Source organism: Lathyrus oleraceus, chromosome 3 (assembly GCF_024323335.1).
Source record: "Lathyrus oleraceus cultivar Zhongwan6 chromosome 3, CAAS_Psat_ZW6_1.0, whole genome shotgun sequence".
NCBI classification, from domain to species: Eukaryota; Viridiplantae; Streptophyta; class Magnoliopsida; order Fabales; family Fabaceae; genus Lathyrus; species Lathyrus oleraceus.
The window spans coordinates 137,014,054-137,025,685 of record NC_066581.1 but is presented as its reverse complement, the minus strand read 5'-3'; the positions used below and the strand labels follow the sequence as shown (position 1 = coordinate 137,025,685).

The following is an 11,632-nucleotide window of genomic DNA, read 5'->3' as shown; positions in this document are numbered from 1 at the left end:
AGAGTTATGGCAGTAAAACAGAAACATAAATAGATTGCCATTTATTACTAGTAGACATCACATAGATTTGCTTGATACTAGTAAGTACAAGTTGTCAAATAGCTAGATTCTTATAAATAAGGCTGCAAACATGAACTCTTTCCTCTACCTAAATTAATGATATAATAAAATGTCTTTAACTATTTGACACTATAAATTTTAATAACAAAAAAGACCAATAACTTAGCTAGTACTACTACAAATAAAATTAATAAAAAGGACCCAAAAAACTAAATAGAAAAACTATAACTGTCTTTACATCAGAGCTTTCTAGGCTCCTTTTCCTTTAGCCTTTTGAAAACAAAAAACACACTCTCTTTCTCTCTCTTCATCTTGAAACCCCAACCCATAATTTTCATTTCAATTTCTCTCTCTTCATAGTACAGATAAAATAATAATATTATTATTATTATAATCGTCAATCAATTATCAATGATATAAAAATATAAAAATTATTATTATGATGATATACTAGTTCCGTGAAGTTTTTATTCAGAGTTGTGTGAGATCTACTTCGCCGAAGAAATTCTAGTAGAGAGATTACAGAACCCTAATTCTACGGTAATTGCAAAAAATAATTTAAAAATTCTTCTACTGTTATGTCATCATCATCTTCGAAATTCGTGCAAATGTTCTTCACCACCTGCATCAGATCCACGCTATCGTTTTTCATTGATTGTGTTTTTGTTATTACTTCAGTTTTTTCACTGTAGGGTTAAGGGTTTTACTCTGCTTCTTGTTCTTCTGCTACTTTCGTTCTGTTCTGTTATGCAACTACGTTTCTTTCTCTCTTCCGTTTACTTTGTGTTTCGTAAGTGAATCATCTTTCGCCACTTGTCTTATCTTACGTGGATTTGATTTGATTTGATTCAATTTAATATAATTATTCTTTCGTTTCGATTTTTTTGCTCTGATTTTCGTGTTTGATGAAGTCGGTTTATTATTATTTTCATATTGATTTGTTGTTTCCTTTATGCTAACACTTGCTTCGGTTAAACTCAATACGTATGAGTTTTGTTCTTGTTTGATTTTTTTTTTTTTTTAATTTGTAAGCATTAATTGTTGTAATCTAAATTGGGATAAGGGTAACTGTTAGTTCTTAAATGCTGAAATTATTCCTCTGTTTTCTTCTGTTTATGTTTTGATACTGATGTTTGTTTGTTACATTGATCAAGTTTTTTGGTTGATGCAGGATTTGAAAAGTGGTTTTTTTTTTAGGAGATTCTTTCTCGGATTACGATTGAGGATCGCTAGTGAGAAAGCTCAATATCGATCGGATTGATTTTCTGTCGTGTTGAGGTGATGATTGAAATTGGTTCTTGTTATGGGATATAGGTTGACTTGATTGAAAATATCAGATTTGTATCCTATGATCACTGTTGTTAGTTGATGTTATTATAGGCTGGTTGGTTGGATGCTGGTGTAAGGATATGCTTTTTGTAAAATTGTTTGCAAATTGCAAGTCCTTTTCAATTTTATAAGTTGACTTATTGTAGTTTAAGTCCTTTTCAATTTTATCAAAGATTGGCATGTAATATTTAGTCTTTTGATAGAAATATACAATTGTACAATCGTCTATTGGTCATTGAAAGTTTTAGCTACTTCAAAGTATTTGTCGGAGTATCATATTTTTCCGGGATTTATCTTCTGGGCTGTATCAAAGAGGAAAATGGAAGCAGAGAGGTTTAGTAGTGAGCAGCTGAAGAGTAAAATGGAGGCAGAGACGTTGCGTTTTAATCATGCTCCTGGCTTTCTTAGCCGAGCTCTTCCGGCTGTTGTACCCGTGCTTTTGATTTCGATAGGATATGTTGATCCTGGAAAATGGGTGGCAAGTATTGAAGGCGGTGCAAGGTTTGGTTTTGATCTGGTGGCTTTCACGCTTATTTTCAATTTTGCAGCTATCTTCTGTCAGTACTTATCTGCCCGGGTTGCTGTAATCACTGGAAGAGATCTTGCTCAGGTATCAACTGTAGGCTTTATACAATTAGATACACCACCCATGTAGTAAAAGTTTTATATTTGAAAGCTCCTCAACTCTGAATTGATTTAAACCCCTATTTGTTTGATTTTTAAACAATTTTTTAGTTTTATATTGTACTAATTAATGTAGCACCTTGCCATTCAGTCCCTGTCAAATAACTAGTTGACATTAGGAAATTGAAACCTAATAAATAATTGTTGTGCGTTTCAATCTTCTGTCGGTGCAGTTTGTTAATCAACTTGAGTTTTGACAGACCAAATTTGGAAGTTTATATGGAACTGGAAATTGTATTTTACATCGATTGATATTTTTTTTTTATAAATTTCTTCTTCCATCTTAAACGTGTAATTAAATAAAACAAACTAGATTGTCGGTTTCCTCCCCACATTTCTTTCTTATGCTCCCATTTTTTCCTTTTATTCTTCCTCGAATGTATTATGGTTGTGAAACTGGCAGAGAGAAAAACTTGGAGATGGATAGTGTTTTTCTTACCCTGTTGACACTAGTCCAATTGTGGTGGTTTAATGGTTTTCTCTTCAATCTGCTTATTGAATTGGTTGTTCAGACTATAGTGGATTTCTGTATTTCTGCTTCAAAGTCATGCAGAAAATATGATGTTTACACGAGCAAGCTTAAATTGAACTTTGATAAATTCACTTGATTTGTATGCTTTGTTTATAGACTAATTTGTCATTTGTTAACTACAGATTTGCAGTGATGAGTATGATACATGGACATGCCTTTTCCTTGGAATTCAAACAGAACTTTCAGTGATTATGCTAGATCTTAACATGGTAATTCTCTTACCATTGATTAACATTAAATATCCAGTGAATTTGATTTACACACAGTCATCTTCTATTTGTCATTTTTTTTTTGACTTGAAACTATGGTTTAAACTGTTTTGCAAGATCTTGGGCATGGCACAAGGATTAAATCTTATTTTTGGGTGGGACTTGTTCACCTGTATCTTTTTAACAGCCACTGGTGCTGTTTTTCATATACTTCTTTCTGTCCTCCTTGTAAGTATTATTCTTCACTTGTTCACCATCCCTTGTTGATCAACACTGGACTTATTATATGGCCTTTTCGTAGGACATTGAGAAGGCAAAACACCTAGGACAGTTTGTGGCAGGCTTTGTATTACTATCTTTTATACTTGGACTACTCATCAATCAATCAGAAGTTCCACTTTCTGTGAATGGAATACTAATAAAGTTGAGTGGGGAGAGTGCATTTATGCTTATGAGTCTTCTTGGAGCAACTCTTGTGCCTCACAACTTTTACCTTCATTCCTCTATTGTACAGGTATTATTTCCTCTCATTCTTAATTTCCGTTTGCATTTTTGCAAATGTAGTGAAATGTCTGTCTCTATGGCATGCTTCCAGAGAAATATCTTTTATTTGCTTGTGTCTGTATTTGAAACGTCCAGTAGTTTCTCTTTGATACTATGGTTGTGTGGGCATATGCTTCATCTAAACTATGTTACTTGTATGGGAGCCCGTCCAGTTATAAAGGGTCTTCAGTAATTATTTAATAGGACTTTTAGATTCTTGCGTACCAATTCTCTTACTGTAAGGATGTTCATCAGAAGTGTCTTACTTGACGAATGTATGGTTTGAAATTGGAATAAATGGGAAGAAAGTGTTTTATGAATTCTCAAACTGATAGTCCTTTAGAGATAGTTTCTCTTGCATACAGAATTTAGTGTTAGTTACCCAGTAGGTTTCGTATTAATTATTGCTAATACACATATCTCTTTATCAATGTGGGTTAGTGTAATCAAATATCAGCCTTAGTAGATTTTCTAACTACCACCATGACCAATTTGCAAAGGATGGTAGCTCCATGGTGTTTTATGACGGATATTTGGTTTTCCGCCATCCACAATTGATAACCCTGATGTGGGTTTTTCTTATAAGATATAGTCCATGATCTCATTTTTCTTTCACTTTTCCAGCTATGCACCTAGAGGGAAAGAATGCACATCATGTTCTGTCATATTTGGTTGTAGTAGTTGAGTTTTGTAGATCTGATATTTCATATTCTTTTTGCAGCGGCATCAGGGACCGAAAAACATTTCTAAGGATGCATTGTGTCATAACCATTTTTTGGCCATCTTATGTGTCTTCAGTGGCCTTTATTTGGTAAATAATATGCTGATGACCACATCAGCAAACGAGTTTTACAGTACAGGTCCTGTTTTGCTTACTTTTCAAGATGCACTGTCATCAATGGAACAGGTCTCTTTTACTACAAATTGGCTGACATGAAAATTGTTCTCATCCTTCCTGTCATACACATTCTGAACTACTATAGTTGTGATTCTTATTGCAGGTGTTGCGCAGCCCAATAGCTCTGCTTGGTTTTGTATTCATTTTGTTTCTTGCAAATCAGACTACAGCATTAACTTGGAGTTTAGGGGGAGAAGCAGTAGTGAATGGTTTCTTAAAACTAGATATTCCAGGTTGGCTTCATTATGTGACAATTAGAGTGATTGCTGTGCTGCCTGCCCTTTATTGTGTCTGGAGTTCAGGAGCTGAAGGGATGTATCAACTACTTATATTCACTCAGGTTTTAGTAGCCCTGCAACTTCCATCTTCCGTGATTCCCCTTTTTCGAGTTGCTATGTCTAGATCAATAATGGGTGCGCACAAAATTTCCCAGTCTCTGGAACTTTTGGCATTGACCATATTCATTGGGATGCTTGGCTTGAATATCGTCTTTTTGGTAGAAATGATATTTGGCAACAGTGATTGGGCGGCTGATTTGAGGTGGAATGTTGGGAATGGCGTGTCTGTCTCATATGCAATTCTTCTCATTACTGGTTTTATGTCATTATGTTTGATGCTTTGGTTAGCTGCCACACCTTTAAGATCTGCCAATATTCATCAATTAAATGCTAAGGAGTTGAACTGGGATATGCCAGAGACTATACCAATTCCGCTGGTTGATGGTGAAGAATCATGTATAACTGAAACAGCGCCTCATGAAGAAACATCTGTTGAAGTCGACGAACCAAAACCAGCTTTAGCTAGCACATTTGAGTACCCAGAAGTATCACATGAAAGTTTTCGTCCCATTCTTCCTGAAACCATAATGGAACCTGGTCCCCAGGTGAACGCTGTAAAGGGGAATAATTCTGTTACACCGTCAGTTTCCACATCAGAGACAGGGGAAGCATCTACTGTAGTTAATGATAGTTCTGATTCTAGACATGCAGATACAAAAACTATAATGGAAAGAGATGCCCCAATTGAGAAGACTGTGGAAATTGAAGACGATTCAAACGCTGAAAGGGATGATGATGATGGAGAGTCATGGGAAACTGAAGAATCATCCAGAGTGGTCTTGCCAAATGCCCCATCTTCAACATCCGAAGGCCCTCCATCATTCAGGAGTATTGGTGGGAAAAGTGACGACGGTGGAGGAAGCTTCGGAAGTCTATCGAGAATAGAAGGCTTAGGACGTGCGGCAAGACGTCAGCTAACTCTTATTCTTGATGAATTCTGGGGACAGTTTTATGATTTCCATGGGAATCCTTCCCAGACAGCAAAGAAATTTGATGTTTTGCTGGGGACAGACGTAGATTCAAGACCCACCACTTCCTTGCAGAAAATGGATCCATGTGGAAAGGACTATTCGGAATACTTAGTATCTGCATGCAGTAGAGCTTCCGACACTTCAATTAACGCTGGTCCGTATGACTATTCCGCGCAGCCTAGGATGCAAAGTAATTCAGAGTCTTCATATGGTCTTCAAAGGAGTTCTTCCTCAGTGCGGGCAAATCCCATCCAGTTACTTGATGCATATGCCCAAAACTCTGCTCGCAATTTCCTTGAATCTGGTGAGAGGCGCTATTCCAGTGTGCGTAGTCTTCATTCATCCGAGGCTTGGGATTATCAGCCAGCTACAATACATGGTTATCAGACTGCATCCTATCTTAGCCGGGGTGTGAAAGATAGAAGTTCTGAAAACATAAATGGTTCTATGCAATTGTCATCACTGAAGTCCCCTTCCACAGGTAATTCAAACTACTCCCTTGCATTTGCTTTGGGAAAAAAGTTGCATAATGGTTCAGGTGTAGGCCATCCCCCTGGTTTTGAAAATGTAGCTGTCTCTAGAAATCGCCAACTACTATCTGAGAGGTCCAATTATGATTCTTGCACCTCTGGACCTGCAGCTAATACAGTCAATTCAATTAACACTAAGAAGTACCACAGTTTGCCTGACATTTCAGGATACTCCATCCCTCACAGAGCTGGCTACGTGGCTGATAAGAATGCACCATGGGATGGTTCTGTTGGATATGGTTCTTTTGCTGGTAGGATGGGATACGAACCCTCTTTATATTCAAATCCTGGATCAAGAGCAGGAGCTCATTTGGCCTTTGATGAAGTCTCTCCATCTAAAGTGTACAGAGAAGCACTCTCTTCACCGTTGAGTTCTGGTCTTGACACTGGATCCCTCTGGTCTAGACAGCCTTTTGAGCAGTTTGGTGTTGCTGATAAAAGTCATAATGTTGCAATGGAAGGTGCAGGAAGAAGGCCGAATGCAATTGTTCAAGAAACTACATTTGAAGATATAGAAGGGAAACTTCTTCAGTCTCTCAGACTTTGCATTATGAAGCTCTTAAAACTGGATGGGTCTGATTGGTTGTTTAAACAGAATGATGGAATTGATGAAGATCTGATTGATCGTGTAGCAGCAAGGGAGAAGTTTGTTTATGAGATTGAAGCTAGGGAGATAAATCAGGTCGTTCATATGAGCGATACTCGTTACTTTCCTTCTGATAGGAAATCTGTTTCTTTGATGAAAAGCGAGGCAAATGCCTCTAGTCTTTTAGTATCCTCAGTTCCTAACTGTGGGGAGGGATGTGTATGGAGATTAGATTTAGTAGTAAGCTTTGGTGTCTGGTGTATCCACCGTGTTCTTGACCTCTCAGTTTTGGAAAGCCGGCCAGAGCTTTGGGGGAAATACACCTATGTGCTCAATCGCCTCCAGGTAAATTTTCTGAAGAATTTGCTATCTTAAATAGTCAGAATGTCTATTTTTGCCGTGCTTTTTTATACATTTAGATGTGGAACCTAGTCACAGATTTCTGGCTGTTCCATGTCTCAAAAAGAGAAAGCACACGTTGTTCAATTCCTAAAAAATGAGTTTTTATTTGTTGTTGATCGATCCCTTGGAAAAATTGGTCCAACATGTTATATATTCATCACTCTATATCGTTCCTTGCATTCTCTTTCAACAATGCTAGTATGTCTTTTATGTGATTTATTTTATCTTGCTTTAATGTGCAGGGCATCATCGATCCAGCCTTTAAGAAACCCCGTACCCCTTCGGCCCCATGCTTTTGCCTTGAAGTTCCCACTACACACCTGCAAAAGGCAAGTCCCCCTCTTTCTAACGGGATGTTACCCCCAACAGTGAAAGCAGGCCGGGGCAAATGCACTACTCCATCAATGTTTTTTGAGCTGACTAAAGATGTGGAGATCGCTATCTCTAGCAGAAAAGGACGTACAGGTACAGCAGCTGGTGACGTGGCATTCCCGAAGGGGAAGGAAAATATGGCATCTGTTCTCAAACGGTACAAGCGAAGGTTATCATCCAGCAAGCTTTTTGCCAATCAGGGCAAGATCCCCTCTTCAGGAGCACACACTCAATAACGTTTTGCATTAACAAAATCAGGTTTCTTTGGGGATGTTTTATAATTTATACTGAGAAGCAGCTCATACCTAGATCAAGGAGTGCTCTGCCTCCATGTATCAAATTTCTTGCAGCAGATTTTATCTTTGTATGTTACATACATATAAGAAAAGAATTATATGCAACTGTGGCAAAATCGGTTAAAAACGTAGATGGAAAATAGTTCCAGTTTGGTTTTTGTTTTGTTTGGACTTCGTTGCTTATCTAGCTGGTGGATAGAAGGCAGGGATACAATTAAGTTTTGACCCGATTGTTTCCTGAATTAACTTTTGTATAAACACTGAAATTTTGTTGTTTTAAAGTTTTCACAATGAAGTCTGAAATAATTGTACTACAAGTCCAAAATTGGGTTGAATTGTTTTCAAAATATAGTATTATTGGATCACATACATAAATTTCTATTTTATTTTTAATTTGTTGTGTTATAGTACAGTCTACATTATGATATTCAGTGGTGTACAAGAGTTTTTTTTTCTTTCCATAATATGTATTCAATGTTATATTGATCTGGGTGGATTTGCACTATGTTCTCTTAAATAATGTCAGAGGGATTTTTTATTAGAAGCAAATTGAGTTTTTTTGTTACTTAAATTGAGTTTTGATAAAAATATTTAAACAAATGTGACTAAAATTGTCTGACGTGATTTCAAATGGCGACGTGATTTCAAATGGCGGCCAGGCCAGGTCAGACGTATGGTTTTAATTTAAAGCGTAATTGTGACTAGTGACTTCTACATTAATAATATTATGGTTGTAATTTAAAATGTAATTGCGGTCCGATGTTGTTGGTTGTAATTTAAAATGTAATTTAAAATGTAATTGCGGTCCGATGTTGTTGGTTGTAATTTAAAATGTAATTGCGGTCCGATGTAGAAAGTAGAAACTACTAAAACAAAATTGTGTATCAATTATGAAAGAATATTACTGGAACGGAGGGAGTACCTTATAAATATGTGTTTCGCTCTCAATCAATAAGTTGAAGTTTTTTGTTTTTTAAATCTCCTTTATCCTTCATCAGCGGCGAGTCACCACCCACACATATTGCCACCTATAACCTCAATGCATGTTCTCCACTTTAATATGTCAAATTGCACTTGAGATGTTTCTTAAGAACTATCTATTTGATATTGAGAATGATATATAGATCTAATGAGATTCACAATGGTATTAATCTTAACTTCCTCTCAATTTTTTTATACTTATTCTATGGATATGAAGTTAATTTAAAAATATTACTTTGATTTTAGAGTTCAATTGTTTTTACTTATTCTATATCGGTTGGTTCGAAATGTGCAAACATGATTATCAATTAGTATTACTTTTCTATTTAGCTGTTAGATAAAGTCTTTTTTTTTATTATAGTAAAATATAATTCAACGGTTCATCTCCTATTGACTATTGATTTTTAATTTTTAAAAGTAAGAATTATTTGTTTATGATATAATTGTGGTAAGTAATTAGTAACATATTTTAATTCACGTTTTATCCTTCAATCTCGCATTTGAAAGATGAATTTGTTGTTATTTTCAAAAACGACAAGTATAACAAATTTATATAGATATAAAAATTCAATATATTTTTGAAAAATACTAGAATTTCCTAATAAATGTTATATCTTTGTATATATAAAAAAGAATATTGTATTTTGATTTTGATATTTTTTCACTTTTAAATTTTCCTTTCATTAATTTAATTTATAATATTTTTCGTTTTTGTAAGAATTTTATCTTTAATTTGTTGTGTGATAAACAACAATGGTGCACATGTTTTATCAGAGTCTCGCCAAGAGGGGGGGGGGGGGGGGGGGGGGGGGGTTGAATATGGTAGGAATATAGGAATGAGAGTGAGTAAGAGAGATAATCACTTAAATATGGAAACATCTGAATCAAACACTCAATCTATTACTACTACTTCTTCCTTATCGCATCCTAAATCATATAAAAAGACCAATTCTCAGAAATTAGAAAACCTTATTAAGTATTCTCATGTTCTAGAAGATGATGATATTTTCGAAACAATACCTCCTCTATTAAGTCTGTACAACATCTTCAAAAGACAAAATAGTATTATCAGATCCATCCGAAATCTTACCTCTACAAACCACCCTCATATGGAAGAATATGTCGGGTCATCTTGACTAGATCAATGTACTTTAAGAGCTAAGAACCAGGAGCAGTACGTAGATCTGGAGATTTCCCAGTATCTCATAAACCACTGGAAGACTAAAGGATATACAACCTTACACTTTGGGGCTGTCATGCTCATCCTTTCTCTTAATGAAAGGAAGAACCAACCTGTCTTTTGCAAAATAACTATATTATACTCGAGCAACCTTCACTATGAAAATGTTGTGATAAGAATTGTTCTAACCACATTTCATGTAGGAAGTGTTGTCCTGACCATTTTCCCAAACTATAACATAAGTCTTAATGATAATACTCTATCTACGAGACTAAAAGTACAAGTCAAGATCACCGGATCTGACCAAGTTCCAGAAGTTATGTCGGCTACCCTTCATCACTAGATAATATACCTTTTGCAGAATCACTCTGTAGATATGCCTCTCTCAGGATGTTCTTCTGATTCACTATTGGTTATCACCAACAGAGAGGAAGACATACCCTGTATAGTTAAGATCCCAAGAAGGATTAAAAGGGAAGAACTAACTCAGCTAATTCCCCTTGAATGGATAACCAACTACGAGAGACTCCATGTTGACAAAAGACTTATCCAATCTCAAGAGGCTACTTTCAGAAGATCGATTGACAGGACGGTCAAGACAATTTTCAAGAAGCTAATAGAAGGGTCAAGCTCAATGTCTCCTATCATTCAGACAATGATGATCCAACCATTTCTCAAAGAAGACTAGTATCCTGTCTATGATGTTTCAACAAAGGGAAAACCCCTTTACACTGATAAGATATATGGGCACTTTACCTAGGATGTTGATCCAATAAGATATGACCCAGATTGTGACTGCTGGACGCACGTCGATGATATTGAGTGAGATGTCATTCTCCCTAAAATGAAAAAGGAGACATGTAAACCCTCTCCTTCCCCTCAAAGGAGATCTGATCTAGATAATGCTCCATAGGTAGGAATCCATAATAAAAAGAAACCCCTCACTACCACAAGGAAGGACTTGAAATTCTCAGGAATGAAGGATTGTTACCACCTGATAATCTGACTCTTGTTACATGGTCATCGTCAGACCATTGTAAACCACTATATCCCCCAACTGATATCCAACCAATTCCTTGCTTTATGTACTCAGTCACAATATTGAAATCCAACCAACAATTTCCTACTTTGGAAAGAAAGATGGATCCCATCACCAGCATAATCTCCAAACTCTTCATTAACCTTAATGAAGTTCATCCTGATGGAAAACTCAAACCTCTAACCCAAGCTGAAGAAGTTCTGAACTGTCAATCAGAAAGTATGGTGACTCAAAATGATATTCTCTTAAACCTTGATAGAAAAGAAAACAAGATTGTTGAGAAAGTAAAGGAAGCAGATGAATATCTCAAGGATCTCTATCAGAAAATGCAAAAGAATTATAGAAGCCTAAAAGCTCAAGTTGCTTAACTAGATCATGACTTAAGACAAATGCTAGGAAAAAGAGCTTTTGGCCAAGCTTTTGACCGAAAAGAAAGAGAGTTCAGAAAACTGCAAGGACAAGTAAAAGAGATAGATGCTTACGTAAGAGATTCTTGTGAACATAAGCCCAATTCTTAGGCCTTCCAGCTTTCCTTTCTTATTTTGCAAAACCAGATATACCTTCTCCGTTCTACAATACTTACGTCTCATCTCTTCCATAACATAAGCATTGGATACTAGAAGCATACCGACTGAGATCGACTAAGCCCCTTGATGCCTCAACTTACAAATCAAAAAGGAAA

General features: G+C 36.1%; 1 protein-coding gene across 3 annotated transcripts; it reads left to right on the top strand.

The window, feature by feature from the left end:
- The first annotated feature begins 342 nt into the window (after positions 1-342).
- On the top strand, positions 343-8,143 carry LOC127125807 (ethylene-insensitive protein 2). 3 transcript variants are annotated; one of them, XM_051054634.1, is made up of 8 exons: positions 345-600; positions 1,232-1,999; positions 2,728-2,814; positions 2,932-3,042; positions 3,116-3,328; positions 4,079-4,264; positions 4,359-7,025; positions 7,325-8,143. In XM_051054634.1, exons 2-8 carry the CDS (start codon positions 1,709-1,711, stop codon positions 7,688-7,690), a joined length of 3,921 nt encoding a protein of 1,306 aa, XP_050910591.1. In that variant the 5' UTR covers positions 345-600; positions 1,232-1,708; the 3' UTR covers positions 7,691-8,143. The 3 variants fall into 3 exon arrangements, with proteins under 3 accessions (XP_050910589.1, XP_050910591.1, XP_050910590.1); XM_051054632.1 differs by having other exon boundaries at positions 343-600; positions 2,728-3,042; XM_051054633.1 differs by lacking the exon at positions 345-600 and adding an exon at positions 642-850 and having other exon boundaries at positions 2,728-3,042.
- Positions 8,144-11,632: the final 3,489 nt, after the last annotated feature.